This window comes from Sorex araneus, chromosome 6 (genome assembly GCF_027595985.1).
Source record: "Sorex araneus isolate mSorAra2 chromosome 6, mSorAra2.pri, whole genome shotgun sequence".
NCBI lineage: Eukaryota > Metazoa > Chordata > Mammalia > Eulipotyphla > Soricidae > Sorex > Sorex araneus.
Genome location: NC_073307.1, coordinates 105863165 through 105890152, shown reverse-complemented (window position 1 = coordinate 105890152; position 26988 = coordinate 105863165). Strand labels below are relative to the sequence as shown.

Below are 26988 nucleotides of genomic sequence, written 5' to 3'. Positions count from 1 at the left end.
AAGACTTAAGTCAAGTAAATGTGGATGCTCAGGAGTAAAGATTATTTTGGATTCAATTAACTCCCATGTTAGAAAGCATAGCATGAACTGTCTTCCTGTGTCTATGCAAAAAGGACATTGCTGAACCAAGCAAATAACATAAAGGAAAAAGAAAAGCAATATAAGATTATTAGTGCTTTATGGAATTGGGTGTGCCTCAGGGCGCTGTTGTGGAACTCAAAATACCTTGAGCTCCCTGTGGGAGGAGCAAGGACAACCCAGTGTTATCCAACAAGAAGAAAGAAAAATTTGTTTGGATAAGAATATATTTATGTGAATTCTGCCATTTTCAACAGACATAGAATGTAGTTTCAGATAGAACTATTCATTACTATATATCTATATATTGACATAATAAAGGTACATTATATATAAAATATAGTCATGATCCCTTGATATGATAGATATTATTAATGTAATATATATTTATATATAATTTTAATTTTAACATATATTATTTTAGGTGTATATGCTGTCCAAGCCTGTGTGCTGCTTGCACCCTCATCGCCAAGTACATGTGGTGCCTGAGCACATGTGTCACCCACATCGCCCTTCTTAAGATGTGTACTTTTATGATTTCCTGTCTAATATTGGGATGTGTGTAGAGGTTCTTTCTCCATTCTTGGAGTATCCCGGGTTCTCTCCTGATTACATTGCACTCTGTCTCTCTGTCTCTGTCTCTCTCTCTCTCTCTCTTTTATTCTCCCCCATCTACATTTTAAAAAAACCCTCCAAAAATACGTATTACTTCAAAATATGTATATTAGTTTATATATAACATATATAGGCTGGAGCGATAGCGCAGCAGTTGGGCTTTCGCCTTTCACGCGGCCAACCGGTGTTCAATTCCTCCGCCCTTCTCGGAGAGCCCAGCAAGCTACTGAGAGTATGGAGCCCTCACGGCAGAGCCTGGCAAGCTACCTGTGAATATTTGATACTCCAAAAACAGTAACAATAAGTGTCTCAATCAGAGATGTTGCTGGTGCCTGCTCGAACAAATCGATGAGCAACAGGATGACAGTGACCAAGAATATAACATATATACATGATTACTATAACATTTATAATATTCATATAAATATATTTTTCTCTTGAGAAGAGAGACTCCAAGTAGTACTCAAGTGATCTCAGAGCCATTCCCAGTGACAAACAGGAAAAGCAATTCAGTGTTAACACTTGAGGGTACTGAGCTACTAGGGACTTCACTTGTACTTCCCTTGGTATCCTTTACGAGGACTTTTTAAAAATATTAAATTATTTCTTTTGAGGTTGGTTTTTCAAGTAGTGCTCAAGGAACCCAGGGGAGCCTCTGGTGATGTTCTGCCAACTGGTAATTGTTTCAAAGCTATGGAGAAGTGATGAGGTGAGACTCAGACTGAAAAATATTAAGCAAAACCAGGACAATCCAAAAGTTGCCCAGAAACCACCAGAACCACACCCAGCGGTGTTTTGGGGGTATGCAGTATGGGGAATCAAACCTTGGTCCTTGCATATGCAAAGAATGCACTGCCTCAAACTGAGCTACCTCCCTGGGCCAGATGTTTTCTTTTTCATGAAGACTTTTCCTGACAGTTAAGATTCTATACATAAGTATCATTAGCTTTGGGGGGAAGTCTTATTATTAAATTATTTATTCATGCAACAAGAATAATGGTACTAGTTAAAAAAAACCACCACATACTTTTCATTCAATTTCCTTTTTGAAAGAAGTGCATAATATAACAAATAAACATAAAAGAAAATCACAAAAACAAGCACTTTAACCAAATTAGTTTTTTTTGACATTCACCTTGAGAACCTTACATAAACTCTGCCTGAGTTCTTTGTTCTTGAGAGCATACACCATTGGATTAAGGGCAGGAGGAATGGTACTGTGGAGTAAATTGACTAGAACTGGGATAAGAGGAATTGTCTTTGATGCACCATGGGTGATCGAAAGGACAACAACAACAGAGTAGAAGAAAAGGATTAGGATGAGGTGGGAAGAGCAGGTACTTAAGGCCTTTGATGCTGCTTCTGCTGAATTTAGCTTCAGCACAGAGTGAAGTATCAAAGCATATGATAAAATAATTAAACCCAGATCACCTCCTGTGAGTGTCCAGGCCAGAGCTAGCTCGTAGACACTGTTGATTTTCCTGTCATCACAGGATAGATGAGTAACTGCAGGATTAGAGCATAGAAAATGCTCAATTTGATTCTGGGAGCAGTAGTGTCTTTGAGCAGCCAACACAGGAACAGGCATGGTAGAAAGACCATTCCTGAGTATCATGAAGACAGTAGCTTTCATCACAAATGATTCCGTTATGATAGATGAGTAGCGAAGAGGTCGGCAAATGGCTACATATCTATCTATAGCCATGCAGACAAAGATCCCTGATTCCATGGTCAGAAAATAATGTATAGCATACATCTGAGCAAAGCACTCAGGAAGACTGATAGCCTTAGCTCTGAACCACAAGATAGCTAAAATTTTGGGCATGATCGTGGTGGCCAGGCCCATGTCTACCACAGCCAGGATACCCAAGAAAAAGTACATAGGCTGATGCAATATTGCCTCTTGTTTGATGATGATCAGGATAAGGATGTTGGCACCTATTGCTAAGAGGTAGAGCAAAGCTAGTGGCAGGGAGAGCCAGTGTTGCCAGCTGTGAATGCCTGGGAATCCCATCAGAATGAACTCAGAGACCTGGTTCTTAGAGCTGTTGGAATCACGGAGGTGTTGGAACATCCTTCACTAAGAAGAAAAATAGTCAAGGTTAGTATTCTTAATAATCTCTATGACAATATTTTTTAAAGTTAAGTAGGCCCGTGATTTAAGAGAGAGGAAACCTTTGTCTTTTGTATCATCCCTTCATGAATAGTCACTTGACATTTCTAGTGAAGAACTAACTTCAGTAGACTTCTCTTCATGTAAATTACAAATGCTTCGTAAGGTAGGTCAAGTGATACTTTTTCTGCTTTTCTCATTGCAAAATATATGTATATATTAGAAGCAAAAATAAGGGCATTGACCATTATTATGTTTACTGTAAGTCATATTATTAAGAGGAAAGCTGTCAGATATCAGTCATCACTGTCTGGTGGTTCTGCTAAAGGGATAGCGAACAGACTTCTTGTTATACAGTCTAATTAAAGATCTTATTTTGGATGGAGAAGGGTTTTTTCACACCTGGCAGTGTGTTTGGTGGCTACTCAAAGCTCTGTGATAGGGGATCAATCTCTGCAGATTTTTATGAATCATGCGAATTCCCAAAAATCTAACCAGGGTCATAGCATGCAATGCACATGGTTTAACACTTGTACTATCTCTCTGGCTCCCCATTTAAAAAGATCTGGGCCCAATCTAGTGGTGCTCTACAGGCCTAGTAACCACTCCCAGTGGTGTAGGCCTGGTGGTTTGACACTTGGATAGACAATGTGTGTGTCTTAGGCCCGGAAGTGCTAGAGGTCTTGAGTGTTCCTACTGGGACTTCTCAGGGATTTGGTTATTTCAGGGAATGAATTTAGCCTCTTGGTATAAATGTTTTGTCTTTCCCTTGGACCTATCTAACTAAGAAAGAATTTAAGGTTTTAACACAAGGAAACAGTTAAGTAGCAGTTTTATGATAGTATATAAGAAATAAACCTAAAAAAAATAAAAACCAGTAAATGAGAATTAGTGAAATAATCATAAATATTACTTAATTTTAGCATTAAAATTAGGTTACTAATATCCTTCTATTGTTGGTTTTTGTTTTGAGAGGATCACATCCACAATGCTCAGGGATTACTCCTGGCTCCGCTTTCAGAAATTACAACTGGAGGTGCTGGGATACCATATAAATTGCCTGGGATTTAACCTGGTCAAGCTGCTTGAAAGGTAAATCAGTCTGGTGGAGGGATGGATACTTGACCATTGTATAACTGAAATGTAAGCACGTAAGTTTGCAAGTCTGTAACTGTACCTCAGGGTGATTCACTAATAAAAAGAAGAAAAGAAAAAAAAGAAAGGCAAATAAGTGCCTTACCCACTGTATTTTTAATCTTACTATTGTCCTTTTGGGGGAAACAAAAATGATAAAGTTTTCAAATAACCTATATATAGCCAAATAACTGTAACAGAATATAACAGAAATATTTTTTCCCACTTGGAGATAATTTTGATTGGCACAATTGTGTATTATAATTAATAAAGATGTTTTATAAAATTGTATATTCTCTAGAGATTAGTTTCTTAAAATCAAAGGGGGTATAATATATAATAAATCTTCTTGAATTAAACATTTACTTATATTTATATAAAAAATGCTCTTTTTACCAATCGTGTGTTCGTTAGTATTTGTTTTCTTTCAGTATTTTTGAGATATTAAGCCTAGTGAGACACAATATATGTGTCTTATCAAAATTATGACCTACAACGAAGTCATGTGAGTATAAAGTTCAATGCTAGATCCATTGAAACTAATTCAAAAAGTAACATTTCATTACTTTAAGCATAATGAAGAAAGATAACTTAAAGAAAATTATATTAAATAATTGTATTTATTATGCTAACATTTACTATTTTCTTAATAGATAATTTTGATTAAATTACTTGTATAGATCACGTTGCTTCTTTTAACATCAATCTAAAACTGTCTCTCAAAAATCTTGTATCTTGATTATTAATTCATATTGATGAAAAGTTCTTCAAAAACTGATTTGAGATTCTGAATTTAATTTGAGCAATTTGTATAATTTTTTAAATCTTTTGGTGATCTTTTTATTTAATTTCTGAAATTATAGTTATCAATTTAGCTCGGGAGTTTAGTTTTCACACAAAACAATCTACCAACCCTCTATTAAAGGAATATTTAATGGATTGACCTCTACCCTAGAAGAAGTAGAAGGAAATTGTAAATCTCACTTGTAAATAGGAATATTTGATTCAAACCTCTCATTATTTAGATTTTGTATAGGCCTTCATAACCACTTTTATCTTTATGAATAGTACATATTAATGCTCTTTAAGACTTATCATACATATCATAAGGAAACAGCATCATTTAAAACATTAAATTAATAGCATGTCAAATCATAAACACTCAAATTTTTTACCCATATCTCTATTTTGCTTTTAATAATAACAATAATAATAATAGATGAAAGATTAAGCACGGAATATGCAACTTCTTTTGGAAAGAACAGGTCCACATAAAGCATACTAGTTAATAAAAAGCACTTTCCAGGATTCATTTGATATTATCACAAGCTCTTAGATTATACAGGAGCAAATCCCACTTGGAGTTCATTCAGAAAATGTCAAAGAGGAAAACATGTTTTTACACCTAAAATGTGATTGCCGGGTTGTTCTATTACTTTTATTCTATTCTGTCTTGTTATTTTATATTCACATCACATGAATTATTTTGCATTTGTGATTTTGAAATCCTCTATTCTATTTTATACCATCTCAACATCAAAGCTAACTTTAATCTTCTCATCCATGAAAAATATTTAACTCCGCAATAAAAAAAAAACAACTTCTAGAACTGAGAGATCATAGAAAAGTCATGGAAAGTTAAAGTGCAGGTCTTGCAGGCACCCTACATAGGTTAAATCCACCATACTGCACATAGTCTTCTAATCACCACCAAAAATGGTGTTAGAAGTAAATCCTGAGCACTGCTGGGTGTGTTCCAACACCCTCTAAGAGAGATTATTTTAAATCCTCTTTGTTTGATAAATTGGAAAATTGGCAGTGTTGAATTAATAAACACAGCTGCAGATGAAAGTAAAATTTAATTTCAATAATATTCATAACAATGATAGTGTAAAATATTAATAAGCAAAATCATTCTTCTGTTGGTAATAATTTGATTTTTAGTAAACCAAATTATATTTTGAATCAATGACATTTTAATCCAAATTGTAATGGTTGGACATATTGTATTTATATTCGCATTTAAAATTTCTACCAACATACTATGAACATATTAATTGTTAACAAATGTTTCTTAATAAGCACTTGGTAATGAAGAAAGAAAGAAATTTTTATGATATGCTTCAAGAATTATTATAAATAAACTAAACATTACTTTTACAATCATAAAGTGAATCATCAAAAGAAAATTGTAATGCCTAATTCATAATTGAGAGAAAACATACATTTCTATAAAATATTCATCATTAATTATATAGAACCAAAAAGCAAGAAAAACATGACATAACTTAAAGACAAATATTGTAGTTTGAATACAAAGCTGAGTTGACTATAGTCCAATTAGTTTGTTAGTATAGATACATATTCAAAGTATGCCTCAATTCTGGTTAAAGAAACTTTGGTACATCTACACAATGGAATACTATGCAGCTGTTAGGAGAGATGAAGTCATGACATTTGCTTAAACATGGATAGACATGGAGAGTATCATGCTAAGTGAAATGAGTCAGAAAGAGAGGGACAGACATAGAAGGACTGCACACATTTGTGGAGTATAGAAGAACATCACATGACGCTGACACCCAAGGACAATAGATACAAGTGCCAGGGGGATTGCCCCATAGCTGGAAGCCTCTTCATGAGCGGAGGGGAGAAGGCAGATGGAATAGGAAGGGATCATTAAGAAAATGATGGCTGGAGTAATCAGTCAGATGGGAGATGCATGCTTAAAGTGGACCAAACATGGTGACTTCTCAGTGTCTGTGTTGCAAGCCATTATGCCCCAAAGTAGAGAGAGAGTATGGGCAATATTGTCTGCCATGGAGGCAGGGGGAGGGTAGGAAAGAGGTGGTATACCGGGTATATTGGTGGTGGAGAATGTGTACTGGTGGAGGTATGGATGTTTGATCATTGTGAGATTGTAGCCCAAACACGAAAGCTTATAACTATCTCACGGTGATTCAATAACATTTAAAAAGTAAAACATAGATACGTATGAATAAGCAAAAAAACAATATTAGAGTATATGCAAGTATGTTTTGAGAAGCAGAATCATTAAAATACTAACCTTATACTTCAAAGCTGAATGATTAATGTCAGAAAAAAATTGTCAAAATAAGTATTAACTAAACATTGTCTTTGAGACACAATTATGTTTGAAACCTCAGTAATGATTAAATTATTTCATCTCCATGTTTGATAAGCTTTTCTTTGAGGAAGACAATAGAAATCCCTGAAATGAACATTTTCACTTCATTAGTACACAGTAAGCTTTTTTCATTTTTTTAATTTCAAAAATTTATCATAACTTACAATTATATGATCATAATACTATTCAGGTCTATGATATTGGTGCATAAAGTAGATCCATACCACCTCTACAAAGTTCTCATGCCCATCCACCAACTGTCCTTATGTCATCTCTGGTCAAATCTTCTCCGATTCCCACCATCCCTCATTTATATTAAGAGTAATGGTTTGGGTGCATACTCTTACCTACCTTAACCATCATCCAGATGTTCCAGACCTCTACCTATTTTCCTGTGTTGTTTTCATTATTTTTTCTGTTTCTAAATGAATTACACTTACAGGCTGATAGTCAGTTTCCTAGTTAGTATGGTTGGTATCTAATTAAGGAAATGATCGTGAGGCTACAAAAATCTATAGATAAAGAATAAAGCACTACAGATAAAGAATAACATGAGTTTTCAATAGAACGTAATATTCCCTATATACCAAATTTTTAATAAATTATTTCTAATTAACTTTTCAATTTCTGGTTAGAGTTTTCATACATTGTATTTTTACATTAAAATATCATTATAAGAAATAAATTCACCTAATAATAAATTTATCAGGGCTGGAGAGATACTATAGTGGGCAGGGTGCTTGCCTTGTGCTTGATAGACTGGAATTTGATCTCTGGCATCCCATATGGTCTTGGAGCTCCACCAGAAGTGATTCCTGAGTGCAGATACAAGAGTAAACCCTAAGCACTGGTTAGATCTGGTCCAAACACCAAAAAATAAATAAATAAATAATTAGTATGTCCACAGATATTTGTACACACATATACATTTGGTTAGCATATAAGATAAATTTCAAAACACATTATTCATATTTCACAAGTGTGTACAAATTGTTAAACTTGTTAAAACAAGGATTCATGAGACCAAAGCTAAATTACATTGGGTAGGGCACTTGCCTTCCATGGGTCCAATCTGATATGGATCCCCCAACACCCTGTAAAATCTTCGGAGCACTGTGAGAAACAATCTCTGAGTGTGGAGCCTAGAGTAAGTTCTGAACACCCTGAGAAAAATGTCAGAAAAAAAATTGTCAAAATAAGTAAGTATTAATTAAACATTATCTTTGAGACACAATTATGTTTGAAACCTCAATTAATGATTAAATTATTTCATCTGAAGCCAGGAGTACAAGTGACATTTTATTAGTCACAAATTGTCTGATTTATAGAATAAATTTAAAAAGTAAAACATAGATACATATGAATAAGCAAAAAAGCGATCTTAGAGTATATGCAAGTATGTTTTGAGAAGCAGAATCATTAAAATACTAACCTTACACTTCAAAGCTCTGGTCTCATGAATCCTTGTTTTAACAAGTTTAACAATTTGTACACACTTGTAAAATATGAATAATGTGTTTTGAAATTTATCTTATATGCTAACCAAATGAATACTACTCAAAAATATATAGATCCATTATAGAAATTTTCTATGAGGGAATTGAACTCTTACTGATGAAATGAACTCCTATTGATGGTGGGCAGACATATAGAAGTCATAACATTAACATAAAGAATATTAGCACTTTCACATTACGTTATATATAATTCGTTATTCTCATTCCCAACCCCCATTTTTAAACGTAAATATTATCACTCACTAGACTTAATTTTTTACAACAACAATAATAATAATAATTTTTGTCCTTTTTATAATAATAAAAAATTTGTCCTTTTTACAATGTTTTTAATAAATAGAATAATATTTTTCCAGAAGTTTGTTTTGTTATCTAAAATTGCTGAAAAATTCAAAAAAAACTCCCTAAATAAAGCAAGTTGTTTATGTCTATTTTTTCATTCTGAGAACAATAAAGAAGCAGACTAAAAGCAAGATATTCATGTTATCGTAATGTACTGTTTATTCTTCACTTCTTATCTAAGTGATGATTATATCTGACTTCAATATAACAGCTAATTATTTCAGTATTAATATGATAATATAGACATTTATAGGTTAGAAATTGATAGGTACTGTAATTATGATAGAAAGTTACATAGAGTTATAATATATGATAATAGGGGAAATAAACATTTTTTTGCAAAGAGCATTTTCCAATCTCTTACTAAAAATCAGTTGATAAAATTATTTCTGAACTTCTGAAAATATAATAATTGATATGTACAAAACCTCATGGCAATTTCATACTAACACAGCAACAGATACCTGGCAACTTTTTGAAAGTCCTCTAATTCCTTAGTTCTACTTTTGAAAGTCTAATACCTTAGTTTCTTGATACAAAACTGAGATGCAAATAGTCCCAAATGTTGAGGATATTGGTAAAAAAAAATCATGAACCTACCTTATATGTGACTGCACAAACTCTAACCTGTAAATCCTCTGATAGGTATATTATTGAACTGGTGTTTAAATAAGAGTGCTATGTACCCATGAGGATATTGCAACCAGGAACACTGGAATGGTATGGGAATAAACCTATATTGTAAAGAAAAATAAGAAGTTAATTATTACTACTTGCAAGATACATAAATAAGATAATTATTTCACATTCATGTATTTATATATATTTGAATTAAGGAATATCTCTACAGCATGAGAATAAAAACAAAAATGTTAATAAACAATAGCAATCATACTATACATTAATTTCTGTTCCTCTGTAAGCTTTTAAGAATGCATGTTAAGGTACTTCATGTGATAAAATCAATTTCACATATTCTTTATATTCTCCCTTATTTAAAAGTTTTTATTTTATGTGAGGATGATGAATGTTATAGTATTATAGAACTTCAAGGTTTTTTTTCTCTTTTTTTTTATTAATGAATCACCATGAGGTATAGTTACAAACTTATGAACTTTTATGTTTGCATTTGGTTTACATCCCTCCATCAGTGCCCATTCTCCCCCACCAATGTTTCAAGTGTCCCTCCCACCACCCCCACATGAACCTGGGTCTGCCTCTAAGGCATTCCCTTTTGTTCTCTCTCCTGTTCAGTGTTATAGTTTGCAACAGAGGTATTGAGTGGCCATCATGTTCAGTCTATAGTCTACTTTTGGTATGCAGCTTTTAATCTGAGTGGGTCCTCCCAAAATTGTCTACTAGGTGTTCTCTGTCTCTGCTGCCTTTTCCCCCAGCATGTGAAGCCAATTTCTAAGCTGTAGGGCAGACTTCTGGTTCTTATCTCTACGAATCCTGGGTGTTAATATCCCATTCTGCCTCTTTATATTCCACAGATGAGTGCAATATTAGAACTTCAAGTTTTGGTGCATACATAGTAATTTAGAAATATTTAAGCACCCAAAATTTGAGATAATGGTAGTGTTGATGATATAATATCTAATAAACCTGCGCGTAGTTTCATATTATTTTACTTCTATTTTATATTATTTTATTTATGTGATAAATATAAAACATGAAAATAATAATTTAAGAAGAAAAATTAACTTGGAGGAAGAATCTTAAATGTTTGAAACCTTAAATTGAAAAATACAGATTACTTAGTATACTCTTGTTGGATGTTTTTGAAAAATATTTTGAAAATTCCATTCATTGAAGCATAAATTCTATATTAAATTATATTTGTCTAATTGAGGCATTAATACTAAGTAAAATTTGGGCTGGAGCGATAGCACAGAGGGTAGGGTATTTGCCTTGCATGAGGCCAACCCAGTTTCGATTACCAGCATCCCATGTGGTCCCCCAAGCACCGCCAGGAGTAATTCCTAGTGTATGAGCCAGGAGTAGTCCCTGTTCATTGCTAGGTTTGACCCAAAAAGCAAAAGAAAAAAAAAACAGTAAAATTTAATTATTAATATAATTTACGATCTCACAAAAAGACAAAAATATTAGCCTAGCTACTGGAAAATGGGGGATTTGGGTGGAAGAGGCTCAGTCCCTATCTGAGCAGCCTTGGCGATCTTGGCCCTGGGTCCAGCACACCTGTGTTCCTCTGCTGGTTTTGTCATGCATGAGGCTCATCCCTACATGTGGAGAGTGGCCTTAAGCATGTCTGTGCCTGGGTTCCAGAGGTCTTCAGCTGTTGAGGCTCTGCTTGGGGTGGGGAGGGAAATGCAAATCATCCCCTCCCCGGGGGCCCCGGTGAGACAGCCAGGCACGGGGACAAGCATCCACAATTCTACAATTTGAAACTTCTGGGACTTTTTTATTGTTTAAAAACATCCACACATATAAAGTATTGAGATATATTGTATTACTGTATCCCTGTCATCCTGTTGTTCATCAATTTGATCGAGCAGGCACCAGTAACGTCTTCATTTGTCCCTGTCGAATGCTAGTGTAGCCCAATGTTGTCTGCTCGCTCTGGGATCACGAAGAGCACATTTTTGTTACTGTTTGGGCATATCAAATACATCACAGGTAGCTTGCCAGACTCTACATGAGAGATACTAAAAATATAATTTTTGAGATATATTAAATATATTTTTAATTATACTGATTGCAACATAACTGATATTTCACATAATATTTGATAACTCCATTCCAAATAGGATCAGTATTATTTAACAAAAATTTATTGCGAACAAATATAAACATATGATACTCACATAGCAGAAACCAAAATGAATCATTTTTGATATTATTTTTTCCTTTTCTATTACGTATTTGGGTCTCCTTATTTTTTTATATAGAGATATGCCCCAATTTAGTAATATATTATTAATTATTATCTTTTTGGTGGTACTAATGCTTAATAAAATGCTACCTTAAACTTTTAAATTACATTTTAAAACCAAAGAAACAAAACTAGGGTCAAGAGCTTACTTTGTATGTTGTGTACGCAAGTTTTATGCCCAGTACCACCTTGAGCACGAAGCCAAGAGTAAGTCCTGAAAACTGCTGGGTGTGGACCCAAAATAAAACAACAAAGTTAATGTAAAAATTTCCCCCCACAAAATTGAAAATTATTATATTTCTCATTTTGATATTTTTTGTTTATTTTGTATCTAGAGACACATAAGGCTTACTCTTGTGTCTATGCTCAGGGCTCACTCCTGGAAGGATTCAACAGACCTCATGTGGTGCTAGAGATAGAACCCAGATTGACCATGTGTAAGGTAAATAAATGCTCTACCTACTGTATTATCTATCCATTATTTTAAATTTTTATATCACATTTAAATATACAAATCTATGCATTGTACATGACATCCTTGACTATTTGTGTGTGTGTATGTGTGTGGATCTTCTTGATGGTATTATGTCATCCCATTTACAAGAGTATGAGGCTTGAAAGATAGTACAGCAGGTAAGACACATGTCTTGCATTCAACTGACTGACCTCAATTTCGTCCTTGGTACTGAATATGGTTCCTGAGCTCTTCCAAGGGTCTCTCCTGACCACAGAGAACTAGGAATAGTTTTTGATCACTGTAGCCCAATGTCCCATGAGCAAAAATATTTTTAAAGAACATGATATTTTAATCATTATTTTATGTGTTTAAGAAGAATAGATATTGAATATTATTGGGGAATAGTTCAATGCATATTCAGAGGTACCTCATTTATTGTACTTAATTTGTATGCTCTTGACTGTGCTCTTGAATTAAAACAGCATTAAGTCTTCCACTTTCAGGTTTTTATTATTTGCTTTTTTCCTCTTGAATTTGTGTTTAGTTAGAATATAAAATAAAATCTTAACAATCCAAAAAAGCGAATTAAAGAAATCAGTAGAAAAAATATATGAGAAAAAGAAAATAAATGAAATATGACAGGGATAGAACAATAGCACAGCGGGTAGGGCGTTTGCCTAGCAGACGGCCGACTTAGGTTCGATTCCTCTGTTCCTTTCCAAGAGCCCGGCAGCTACCGAGAGTATCCCGCCCGGATGGGAGAGCCTGGCAAGTGACCGGTAGAGTATTCAATATGCCAAAAACAGTAACAAGTCTCACAATGGAGACATTACTGGTGCTTGCTCAAGCAAATCAATGAACAATGGGATGGCAGTGATACAGTGATCAGTGATAAAATATAACAAAATTAATCCAGACAGCTCAAGAGACTGGAGAGCATGCCATACATGAAAGAGGAGTGGTTAGATCCCTAGCACTGCACAGTTTCACAAGCATGACCAGGAGTGACTCCCAAGCACTGATTTATGAGCAGCTTTTAAACATCACTGGATGTGTCCCCAAGACAAACCAAAAGAATCTAATAATATCAATAATAATTTTAAAATTTAATGGCTTAAAAACTCAAGAGAATGCAATGCTAAGTTGAACTCATTGTAAAATAACCCAGAGCATAATGAAGTAAAAGACACTAAATTATAATTGGTTTTAGGATTGTGAGAAACTGAAGAAACGTGGAGTAGAGATATTTCATGGCAATAATATACCTGCTTCTGCCTCTTGCTTCAGATTTATATCTATCATTCTGAAGAGCCCATTTTACTGAATCACGATACCTAAATCGCTGTGGGTTGTCATGATATCAGAGGAGCAGTCGAAATAAAAGTGTCAGGGCTATAAGTCAAGATACTGGTGGTCACAATGTAAGCCAGTCAATCAGGGTCCAGGTCAGGGAAAAAACAAAATGAACATAGTAAACACAAATATGAGATTGAAGATAATTTGATAGAGTTGGTTAATTTACTGAGCTACAGTGGAAAAGAGGAAAAAGTATTTATACATGTTTGAGTTCTATGTACATTAACTAGTTTATCCCCTCCTAGCACTGCAGCACTGTCGTCCTGCTGTTCATCGATTTGCTCGAGCAGGCACCAGTAACGTCTCCATTGTGGGACTTGTTACTGCTTTTGGCATATCGAATACCCCACAGGTAGCTTGCCAGGCTTTGCTCTCTAGGCGGGATATTCTTGGTAGCTTTTATCTCCTCATATTGAAGGAAAACATGAACAACTTTGTAACTGTGTATTTTACTGTGATTCAATTAAAAAACTAATAAAAAATTAAATAGAACAGAAGAGAATAAGTTCTGCTAATAGAAAAAAAATAACTTAACTACAAGGGCAGTTGATAAGTTGTCAGGCAAATGTCGTAAGGAACACATCGGTTAGATGCCTGATGCCAAAAGAGTATGGGAACAGAACAATAAATAGCTCAGATGCAGAAAACAGTCTCTTCTCAAACACTAAAGTTCTGCCATCATCTTCTATAACTCAGTCCAAGTAAATGCTAGAAAACAAAGGGGTGTTAGTTATGCATACATGAACTTCATACCTCCAAGGCACACAACAGTAGAAAAGAACATTCAAGAGATAGAGACAGCAGCCTATAAAAGAAGAAATAGTTTTCTCTCTCCCTCTCCCTCTCCCTCTCTCTTTATCTCTCTCACACATACGTATTCTACTTGAGTTTTTTCATTTAATGTTCTCTATCTGCTTTGACATTGCAATAACATTGTTCTGCAATGACCTTGACCACAGAATTACTCAGGTTGGTGTTATCAGTGTGTAAACATGATCTATAATTCATGCCCCAATCATTAACTTTTGGTTATGCACATGTATGCATACTTGTTTATTATTTTACTAATTTTTATTTCAGGAGGTGACCCCAAAATCACTAATTCTGACAAAGCAAGGAACAAAAAGTGAAATGGACCCCAAACTTTGGACTTGAATGAAAAAACTCAGGTTACCAATAGAGGGATTGAAGGAGGTTTAAGAGGATGGCCATGGGGGAGGTGACAGTGAATAAATGTTTATGGGATACTGAAACTTAGTTACATATATTGTGAACCATGATGAAATTTACCCATACAACATGTACAATCACACAGTATTTTATCCAATTTTTTTAAAATAACATTAATTGTAGAAATTGATCCCTTTTTATCGGTTATTATAAAAATGCTCCAAGAGTCTCAAATATAATTTACTTTCATTGATATTTGCAATACACCTTAAAGGTTTTTATTTGGGGCTAGAGAGATAGTACAGTGGGGAAGGTGTTTGCCTTGCATATGGTGAACCAAAGTTTGATCTGCAGTACCCAATATGGTCCCCAGAGGAACACCAGGTATGATTTTTGAGTGCAGAGCCAGGAATTAGCCATAAACAGCACCGACAGTGACCCTAAAAGCAAAACCTAAAATAAATGAAGCTTGTTATTTATTTTGTTTCTTATATTTTTACAAGTTTTATATAAAAGTCAGAAATATATTTTTCAGAGGTATTTATGACTCTATATCAACTTTGAAATATTGCTATCCACTCCAGAAAGACAGAGTATCAGGTATATCTTGGAAAAGGTCTTTAGTGTCTTATTCTATTTTCAATACCCAAACAAAGCACCTTTCGGAAGCCCACTCTAAGTTCTTTAGTTCTGAGTGCATAAACCATTGGGTTGAGGGAAGGGGGAATCACGTTGTGTAGCACATTGAGTAGAACTGGAATCAAAGTAGTCTTAGTTTCTGCCAGGTGAGTTATTGAAATCACCACAACAACTGTGTAGAAGAAGAGAATAAGGATGAGATGGGAACTGCAAGTGCTCAGAGCCTTGGATGCAGCTTCAGCAGAGTTAAGTTTAAGTACAGAGCGAAGGATCAAACTATATGACAATAAGATAAGGCTTAGATCACTCCCCATTCCAACCCACGCCAGAACCAATTGACAAATGCTATTTGGCCTTTTGTCGTCACAAGCGAGGCTTGTCACCCCAAGATTAGAGCACAGGCAATGATCTATCTCATTTTTGGAACAATAATTACGCTGGGCTGCAAGCACAGGCACGGGAATGACACATAATCCATTCCTAAGCACCATGAACAGTGTCACTTTGAAGATTAAGCCATTGGTGACAATTGATGGGTAACGAAGAGGGTGGCAAATAGCTACATATCTATCAAAAGCCATACAGAGGAATATCCCAGACTCCATGCCAACAAAACAGTGAATGGCATAAATTTGAGCAAAACACTCAGGGAGGCTGATGACCTTGGCATTAAACCAGAAGATGGCCAGGATCTTGGGCATGATGGTGGTGGCCAGACCCATGTCCACCACAGAGAGAATGCCTAGGAAGTAGTACATGGGCTGCTGCAGAGCAGGATCCTGGAAGATGGTAATGAGGATGAGGATGTTAGCACCAATAGCTATGAGGTAGAGTAGCGCTAGTGGTAAGGAGAGCCAGTGCTGCCAGCTGTGAATGCCTGGCAATCCCATCAGGATGAATTCAGAGACTTGGAATTTGGAGGTATTGGAGGCTTTCAGAGATTCAGACATAGTTTTCTATGAGGAAAAGAAAACAGTTTTCAAAGTCACTCTCTGTAAAGATGATCATCATCAGACATTATTTTAAAACTGTGTACATATAGTACACTTTGTTATAACAAAGTAAATCCTGTGGTCTATCATTTACAGTAATCCATGACAAATTAACATAAGTTTTTAGAGTGGTAGATAGAAATAAAAGATGAAATTAACAAGTACTTAGTCAACTACTTAAGTCTGTCTGAAATCTCAATTTGTGTTGTCTTAGTTACTTTAGGTTTGAACAACTGTATAAATATACTTCTATCTTTTTCTTTCCCCCAGTTGGGAATGAGGAGATATGAGTACTAGTGCCGCAATTGTGTACTCAGTCTTTCTGCTGGCAATTTTCAAGGACTCTATGTAGTGCTAAGGATCAAATCTGGGTCAGCATCATATCCTCTGCAGGGCAAGCACCATATCCCCTGTATTTTTCCCAGCCCTTCTTAATCTTTCCAAAATCTTTGTCTATCCAGGCACCTAATCAAAACAAGAGAACATTTTTGCTCTCCTCCAAAGTGTCCCTACCATGTTTTGGCTGTTTTGTTTTGGTGCTTTATTTATTCATTTATTTTGGTGTGTGGACCACACCTAGCATTGCTCAAGCAATAATCCTGGTTCTGTGCTCATGTGTAGTGACATCAGTGCAGACATATAAAGTTCTGGCAACAATTCCATGACTAGTGTGAAATTGCCTCCACTTATGATCCCAGGTTCTCACCCATACCCCAAATCTCCCGGCCTGCCATCTTGACAGGTACCTTTTTATGTTTATTTGTTAAAGTTTGGTTCTCAAGATATCAGTATTGTTGACTCTGTGGTTTGGTCATGTAGCTGTATCTTTCACTTAATGCCACTCATTCATCTGAATATTCTTGCTGTCTCCCCGCCATTGCTTCACATCTTCTATCTCTTCTCCCCCTTTCTTCCAAGAGACTTTCCTTATACTTAATGCCTAAGGGTGATCTAGGCAATCCCCCTAGAATTCATTCAATTTTCTCATCAGTTACTCTAACTCTTACATTGGTGATACCATTCCATGTTTATTTGTTTTCTCTGACTTACTTCGCTTATGATGCTATCCTCTAGTTCCATCTATGTTACCAAGAATTGCATTATTCCTTCACTCCTTACAGCTGTATAGTATTACATTGTGTACTTAAACTTATCTTCACGTTGATTCAGATGTTTATTAACTAATACAGTGTAGCAATACTTGTAAATTTATAATTATTAGAGACTCTGTAATATTGCCTGGATGTGATAAAATTGGCTGAGTCAGGTTTCAAGATTTTGATTTTAGCAAACAAACAAGAATGACCAATCCATCATATTTAAGAAACTGCCATTTTATGATCTGAGTCCTGTTCAAATATTGTCTCATCTCTCTGTGACTCTTATTTTCCATGGATTTCATTCTGCATGGAAATCTAAGTAGACAAACCTTAATTGAAGAAATCCATACTGTGTTTCCTGAACAGTCACATTTTTTTCTGCTGAGATAGTACAAAGACTAAGGCACTTGCCTTGCTTGCAACCCACCCTGACTCCATCTCGGGCATCACATATGGTCTCTTGAACACCTCCAGAAGTTCTCACATTTGTGAACAAGATCATTAACTGTCCTCTGGCTGTTTCCATTTCTTTGTATCCTACATTTCACGTATTCTTCATGTTTGTGATTTGCTTTAATTATTAATTTTGTAAAGTACTTAATATCTTTTGGAGTACAAGATAGCTCTTGTGAAAACTGTTGTGAGTTATTGAGGACAGAGAGTTATAAAATAATGTTCTAAAATATAGGATATAGAGTTTAAGTTTATGTTTACTATTTGAAGCAATATAATTAATTATATTAGTCAGAGGGTTATTCTTGATCTGTAATTATTTCTAAAATTAGAAAATATATGAGAAGATTATGTGGCAAATAAAATGTTTTAAGATAAGACAAAAGTACTCATTTTACCAGCTAGATCATTCTTCAGATATTATTTTCTGCTTCTGTTTGAAAAAGTGTGTACTGCCAAAATAAGAGATAAATTATCTTTATTCAATGGAGGATATTGTTGATAAACAGTAAAGTCTTATAAATATTTTCAGAGAAAAGTGCAATACTAATAGACACAAACAGGCATACTGAAGAGGTTAGTTTTAGATTGAACATTTAGAATTCTAGAACAAAATTTCCCAAGAGCTCCATTACAAGTGTTTCGGAGTATGCAACCCATTAGACTGCAAAAGTCTGGTATATTTTTTGAGAAATCTTCATTATTATATATTCACATATAAAATGGAAAGCCTTGTATCTTTAATTTATTTCCCTACTTTCTTCAACCATTTACCCTTCTAGATATATATGTGACACAGAAGGAGTAGGTTTAAGCTCACAGATATAAAATAACTATTTTTCTTTACTGTTGCTGTTTTCATTCCTAACTAGATTATCTAACTTCTACATTAATACTTTTGCTAAAGCGGAACAGTCCAGTCATTATGTAGTATGCTCCCAAAGCAACAAAAGGAAATATTTGGATGAGTGATAGAAAGCTCTTTAAGTAGGCAATGAAAGCTAACAAGGATTTTAGCAGAGACATATATAATGTGTTAGAAAAGGAAGAAGTTTCCTACTGAGCAAATAAAAATACACACCTGTTTGGAGAAAGAGTCTTTCACTTGGATTGAAGATGTGTTTTCACTTGACACAATGATACCAAAGGTAAATGCACTGGGAATTTATGGGGAATAGTGAGCAGCTCAATGGTCTGCATTTAATAGAGCTCTTTTGGTAATATAAGAGAATGGTCCATTGAGATAAGCTGAATTCCTAAGATGCCGAATCCCGAAAGGATGGAAAAGAGAACAATTCTGAAATTAATTCCTATTAATGTAATTTTAGTCCTTACCTAAATAAAATAATATTTTCATTTGTGAAGTTAGAGACTACAAAAGCTGAGTAATTTCATTAGTGGATAAGTGGCTTTTGAGAAACCTAGAAACATCTAGGTTATCATAAACTCTGTGATTAGAAAGTTTACCTGAAAAAAGATTCCTTAAATGATAAAGCATATATCTTTATAAAGTAATACATGTTTAGTTCCTTCTATAGCATACCTAAAAAGATCAATTAAATTATTGAAACCCTCTGTTCTTATGAAGGCTGTGACCTAGTAAGGATTGGAAGATAAAATTCTAAACAAAGAAAATGTATAATGAGAGTCTGGCATAGTAATTTAAATCAGAAAAGCACAGAGATGTGAGAATATTAAGAAAATTAATTAATTCAGCCTTAGAGTCAAAGAATAGTTCCCAAAAGAAATAGCAGTTAGTGATGAGAACACTATCTTAGCTAAACTTAAAGTATTTATCTTGGCTTACATTCATCAACATGAAGTTTAAAACAATTGATAAATAATTCTATAATACAAGCACAAATAAATATTTCATTAAAAGATATTATGAAAGAATATTTTATGATAAAAATTTAATGAACTGTGGGGCTAATTAAGGTATATGTACAAGTACTAGATATTAATTTATTAAAATTATTTCCTAGATAGATTTTGTAAATTTCTGTATTAAAATGAACCCTAAGTAGTGAACTTATTGATGTTCACAAATATATCCTTTTTTAATATTTATATATGTGTATCCAGCTATCAAGATACACTATCAACCTAGGTGTCCAACAATTGATTAGTGAAGGTGTGGTATCACTTTTATCACTTGTCCTCCCATTGCTCATCAATTTGCCTGAGTGGGTGCAAGTAAAGTCTCCATTTGTCCCTGCCTCGTGCTAGTGTAGTCTAATGGCACCTGCTCACTCCAAGAACTCGAAGAGCCTCAAAACGTTTGTTCAGGGTCTTGAGGAAGTCTGACTATCTCATAGGTGGGCAGACAGGCATTCTTTTGACATCCTGTGGAATCCTGTCGGTAACAGCTCTAGTCCAGCGCTCATCTCTGAATCACATTACATGTCCGGCCCATCTGATTTTCGAAGCCATGGCGAACAAGATAGCGTCCCTAATTCTCAATCGTTGACAAAGGTCAAAACTCCAGATTCCTTCACTCACTTGAGGGAAATGTGATAATCCAAGCATAGCTCTTTTGAGTCTTCTTTGGAAGACCCAAATAGCGTTCTTATCCTGTTTTTGTATGGCCCTGGTTTCTGAAGAATATGGTAGTGCAGGAGGAATGGTGGAGTCGAAAAGATGTGCCCAGAGCCGGAGGTTCTTCGTCCTCTTAACAACTTCTTCGATGCTCTTGAAGGCATTCCATGCTGGTCTCTTCCTCATGCACAGCTCAAGTGCCAGGTCGTTCATCATGTTGAGTTCTCAACCTAGGTACACATAACTGCTGCATTCAGACATGTTTGTTCCATTGATTGCAAATGAAATTTCAGGAACTAGTCATTTTCTCATGAACATTGTCTCGTGAGATTCAGCTGCAGTTCAGTCTTTCCACACTCACGGTCGAAGGTGGCCAGCATTCATGACACTTGGCTAATGTTTGGTGTTATTAGAACAACGATGTCATCAGCAAAGCAGAGGTGGTGTAGTTGCCGATCATCTATCTTCACTCCCATTCCTTTCCATTCCAGTCGTTGCATGAAGTTCTCTCGGGTGACACTGAAGAGGTTCAGTGAAATGGTGTCACCCTGCCGTACCCCTCTCTTTATGTTGATGATCACTTCCTTGTAGAATGTTGAGATCCTGGTGGTGAATCCGTAATACAGCTCATGGGGGATTCTGATGTATTGAGTTTGAACGCCCTGTTTGGCTAGGACTTCAATGACCACTTAAGTCTCAACAGAATCAAAGTCTTCTTTAAAAAAATGAATGTTGTACAGAGTGGCATTTTGAACACTCAAGAAATCTCAATGAGCTTAGATCACCGTGTGGATATGGTCGATCGTCCTGAATGCTTTTCAGAACCTGGCTTGCTTGCATGGTTTTCCATCCTCTAGTGTTCTGCCAATACTCTTCAGGATGACTCGAGTGAATAGATTGTAGACAATGGACAACAGGCAGATTGGGTGATAGTTACTGATGCAGTGGATGTCTCCCTTTTTTTTCTTTTTTCTTTTTTTTTTAACTTTTGGGTCATACCTGGTGATGCACAGGGGTTACTCTGGCTGTGCACTCAGGAATTTCTCCTGGTGGTGCCCAGGGGACTACACGGGATGCTGAGAATCGAAACCGGGTTGGCCACGTGCAAGGAAAATGCCCTACCCACTGTGCTATTGCTCCAGTCCCTTCTTGTACAACAGGAGGGTCCTACTGGTTTTCCATTGGGATGAAACCTTGCATTTAGACAGGTAGTCTGTGAAGATCCAAGTCAGTGTATAGATGAGTACTGGCATCAGATTCTTCAGGTATTATGGTCTGAGCTTCTCTGGACCAGTTGCTGTATGCCTCTTTACTGGTGAAAAGGCACTTTGGAAGGGAGAAAGCTGGGAAAGGCATATCCGTGCTGCGGAATTTGGTATTTGGGCAGATGGACATGGCTATCAAAGAGATCTGAGTAGAAATCATGAATAACATTTTCCATTGCCGTTATAAAGAATGTGATAGATCCATCGGGATGTCAGAGGGCAGTCTTCTTGGTCTTATAATTGATAAAGGATAGGTGGGCATTGCAAATATTTTTTCCGGCTTCTGCTGCATCAGCCAACACTACTGCTCTTCTCTCTTTGAGATCTTCTTCATCAATTCTCTGCACAGCTTTGTGAATTAGGACATTAGCTTATGATTGCCTGAGGCTCGCGCCAAACCATGTTGGCAAATCAGCTTGAGGGTTTCCAAGGACATGTGTTTTTTTGTGTCTTTCTCTCAGCGTTCCTCACACAATCATGGAGGTTCTGGACCAGTCGATCTTATTCCTTGTTGATGTTGTCAATGAAGGCATCTTCCCATATTGCTGCAATAATGCCAAAGAACTCCCAGTTGCTGGTCTTTCTGGGAGTTCTCTTCGTAAACTTTGCAGCCCTTTCTCCCCACTCTGTGAAGTAGAATTTCGCACAAAGTAGTTGGTGGTCTAATCCCATTTGGAATTTTGGGACAACAGTGACATCGGTCAGACAAAACTGTCGATTGAATATGATGTGGTCAATTTCATTGTGGAACTGTGCACTGGGAGACTCCCATGTCCAATGTTCAGATTAAGCCTTCTGGAACTGTGAGTAACCATGGATGGTCTTGGTCAACATAATGAACTCAGACAGTCTCTCACCCTGTTCATTCCACTCTATGTTGTGGGTCCCAATGTGGAGTTCTTTGGGCAACTTTATTTGTTCTATCTTGATGTTAAAATCACCGACAATGACCCTTGTGGAAGGTGCGGTCTTCTTTATAGAACTTCTTCAGCTCCGTGTAGAACTTCTCAATTTCTTCTTCATCATATTTGGATGTTGGTGCATAGATGACAAAGATAGAAACTGCTGGTAATGAGCCACACCTATTCAAACATAAACATTCAATTTGGGTTGTTAGGAATTCAAACGAATCCATGCTCATGGCCAAGTTCTTGTTGACAAGCACACCAACACCACCGATGCCTCTACTGTCGCATGTTCCAAGGAACAGCTCTTCTTCAGTGTCGAAAACGGCATGACGTGATCGATGCCTTCTTGTCTAGGTCAATCCAATGACGTTGTACTTGATCTTCTGTGCTTGCTCCATCAGGTCCTCAGTGGATGCTACTAATGGCATTGTATGTGCAAAAAAGTACAGATAGTTATTTTAGTCCCTTTTGATTTGGCAGCTTAGTACCGTCCTGAGAATTTCTCCTCCTGAGAATATACTCCTGAGAATACTCTCCTCGCTCCTCGTTCTGAACGCTGTTGTATTGGGGGCTCTTTCAAGCCAGGGAAATGAGGTCCATTTTTGTTACTGTTTTTGGCATATCGAATACAACATGGGTAGCTTATCACGCTCTACTATGCGGGTGGCATGTAGGTAGGTGGCCCCTTTCTTACTCCTCACTTCTGTGTGGTATATACAAAAGTATATATGCAATTACACAAAAAGATTAAATTATGCATTTTTCTGCAACTTGGATAGAGCTGGAGGATATCATACTGTTCTAAAGATGTCAGAAAAAGAAAGACCATGACCCAAAGATTTCTCTGTGGTATACTGAATAACCTGATAATGGTATGCAATGTATCAAAGGGGGATACCTAGGTTGCTCTGGTCCTGGGATTATAGAATTGAGGATAGGAAAGAAAATAAACTGGAGGAAGTAAGAAAAGGTAGACAGAAGTTAATGGGAAAGAATCAGGGACATTGAGTAGTATAGAAATATCATATAACTATATTCCTTAACCCCAGAGCCACCAACTCTAAAAAAGTGGGAGATCCAAACTACAACAACTCAACTTAAAAATATTCTTGTCAAAGAGGCAGCCGAGTTGAAAATGGAGGGTAGGAGGGAAACTGAGGACATCCCTGGCAGCAAGTTGACATTGATATACGTGACAGGATGCTGGGAAATTGTAAACCTGAAATTCCACTATGTATAATTTTGTACCTCAAATCATGGCACTCAGTAACAGTTTTTTTAAAATACAAAAAAATAAATATTGTGATCTAAATTGAAGACTGGAGTCTGAAAATATTCTTTGAATAAACTCCTGAGGAATGTCTCTAGTCTTCTCAGTGGCCAGAATGCTTCACAAAATTCTAATATTCACTCACACACAAAAATAAATTTAACAAATTAGTAAGTGGGAATTACTTTTGAAAGAAAAAAATGGTAATCATCTGGTTATAATTTACTATCATTCAAACCAAAGTGATTTTGGGGATCCATCATTCTCTTGGGTATTAAGCAGTCTCCTACCTAATTGTCATACCCTTTAAAATTCTTTTGGTTGTACACACAACCAAACTGATGTTTCCAACTTAACTCATCTGTTAAAATTTTCTGCTAAAGATGGTGCTCTCAGAATGATCCTTTGAAAACACTCACATAGTAATACTTTTTATCACTCCCTATAGCTCAAGATTACCCCAGACTCCTGGGAAGGGTTTTAAAAGTTATTCTTCTTTTTATTCACTATATTGATTTCTGTATCAATCAAACTGGTATGTTTAATAGAATGACTATTTTTTTTCACTTCTTTGCCTTTGTCACTTTGTATACCACATTTTGCTTGTTTGTACTTCTCCTTTATTAAATCTTCACTGTTCCTTTATCAGTGTTAACAGGAATCCCCTAACTTTTAGGGTCGGTGATTTTTATTAGTATCCGCCACATGAATTTTTAAACAGGGTTCATTTTAAAGATTAAAAAATTAAGGCACAAGGGTTACAGCAATAGCACTTGTAGCCTATAATAATTTATGAACATATATCTTATAATGTTCTGATAATGCAAACTTATTTAAATTAACAGCAATTTATTCTCTATAAAGAGAATTAGATACTAGAGTGAACCATTTTATCTGATGTACTCTAGTCCAACCTATAAATTTGTCACTCTATTTTAAGAAAAACTTTGAAGGCCTAGGAGAGCATAACGGGCTAAAGTGCCTAGCTTTCATGGCATAATTTGGGTTGGTTCCTAAAGATTGAATGTTGCCCTAGGAGCAAGCTTCAAGCACAGTCAAGAGTGATCCTGGGGGCTGGAGAGATAGCACAGCGGGTAGGGCGTTTGCCTTGCACGCAGCCGACCCGGGTTCAAATCCCAGCATCCCATATGGTCCCCTGAGCACGGCCAGGGGTAATTCCTGAGTGCAGAGCCAGGAGTAACCACTGTGCATCGCCAGGTGTGACCCAAAAAGAAAAAAAAAAAAGAGTGATCCTGAACACTGAAGACTATGATCCAAAACCAAATTTTTGTGGGGCTGGAGCGATAGCACAGCGGGTAGGGTGTTCGCTTTGCACGAGGCCAACTTGGGTTCGATTCCCAGCATCCCATATGGTCACCTGAGCAGCGCCAGGAGTAATTCCTGAGTGTAGAACCAGGAGCAACCCCTGTGCATCGCCGGGTGTGACGCAAAAAAAAAAAAAAAAAAAACCAAAACCAAATTTTTGCAATGTTACTTTTTAAAGTAAAATATATTGTCTAATATAAAAATGTTTATAAAAATACCTCTCCCCCTAAAACTTTAAAAGAAAAAATACAGTACTATTTTCAACAGTATTCGACAGCTGTTTGGCACAGTAACGTTTTTGCTTATGATTTCCAGAAGACAAGTCAGGCTAAGTTTTGCAATATCTATCAGAAGAATACAAGTGCCCAGTGACCAGAAGAAACTTGGAAAGAGCTCACAAAGATTGTCTTGGAACTTCAATCAATAATAAGCTTTTGAGATAATAAGTGTGTTTTGCTTAATAATGACTACTATTATGATGACAAGTGTGTATATGTATTTGCATATGCACCCACACAAGTCAGGAGTGTTATGTGATGGCTATTATAATTATTATTTAGAGCACTGTGTCAGTGACATTGTAGGTATTTCTGAGATAAAGTATCATATACTATAATAAATCAGTCATATCTGCTAATGCCTATTTTCGTCCTTTAAATAATTCAAGTCTTAGGCATAGTCTCATTATTAGTTACTTCACAGCAACCCTAATGAAGAAAACAAGATTGATGTTTTAATATTTAATAAGCCTACTGATCAATTGTTCAGTCTTCTAAAATGTTCATCTTTTTTGACAGGTGGGAGATGAACTTCATCAGGATTTCTCTTCTACCTTATAGTCCTTTATTAAAATTTTTTCCTTTGAGGGCCCTAAGAAAAACTGCATAGCTTCTTTCTGTGAATCTCTACCAATAATACTCTTTCTGCACAATTTCCCATATTCATTTGCTCCCAAATTTGCATGTGAATGTTATTTGTGTAATGAAAATATGTCACTCATTTGTGATCCGAGGAGAAATTAATTTAATTCTATTTGTCTGATTCATAGAAATAAATTTCTTATCTTTTTTAATCATGATATTTGTCCAATTTGTACTTAGGGATGGAACACTCCTTTGTTAGACAGAGACATGGTAATTTGATTAAATATATATATATATATACATATATATCACTGTATGTCTAATGGAAGGATGATATTTGTACAATGTTACCTTCTAAAATTTCCTGCTTATGCATTTGAATTTGTTTCTTATGTAGCCTGTAGGTGGCATTGTGACTTAGGGATGGAACACTCCTTTGTTAGACAGAAACATGGTAATTTGATTAAAAATATATATATATATACATATATATCACTGTATGTCTAATGGAAGGATGAGAGAAAAGTTAGCCAGTGGCCACTTCCATGCTGCCCTTTCTTGTTGTGACCAACAAGAAGACCTCATCCCTATCTGTGTAAAAGCCATTGTTAACTTTCTTGTATTAAAACCACTGTCTGACATATCTAGTTCCTTGAAAAGTGAGTGTGAGCTGTTTTCCTCTAGAACATCAGGACTCAGCTTTTTGTCTCAGTGTTTATATTTTGTGCTTTTCCCCCAAGAGTAAACATACTGGTATTTTGCGTTACAATATCCAATCTCTATATTTCCCCCAAGCATGGGACAGTTTGCC

General features: G+C 35.8%; 2 protein-coding genes and 1 pseudogene across 2 annotated transcripts; all 3 read right to left on the bottom strand.

The window, feature by feature from the left end:
• Window positions 1-1807: 1807 nt before the first annotated feature.
• On the bottom strand, window positions 1808-8758 carry LOC101558832 (putative olfactory receptor 56B2). The gene is made up of 2 exons (XM_004621195.1): window positions 8751-8758; window positions 1808-2768 (listed from the first exon to the last, which is right to left on the bottom strand). Exons 1-2 carry the CDS (start codon window positions 8756-8758, stop codon window positions 1808-1810), a joined length of 969 nt encoding a protein of 322 aa, XP_004621252.1.
• Window positions 8759-15443: 6685 nt separating this feature from the next.
• LOC101559099 (olfactory receptor 56B1-like) lies at window positions 15444-16412 on the bottom strand. Its single transcript, XM_004621196.2, has one exon. It carries the CDS (start codon window positions 16410-16412, stop codon window positions 15444-15446), a length of 969 nt encoding a protein of 322 aa, XP_004621253.2.
• Window positions 16413-22141: 5729 nt separating this feature from the next.
• LOC129405844 (uncharacterized) overlaps window positions 22142-26988 on the bottom strand; it is a 31548-nt pseudogene continuing 26701 nt past the window's right edge.

Coding starts and splice junctions, on each gene's coding strand:
- LOC101559099 (XM_004621196.2), bottom strand. CDS start 16,412: ATGTCTGAATCTCTGAAAGCCTCCAATACCTCCAAATTCCAAGTCTCT.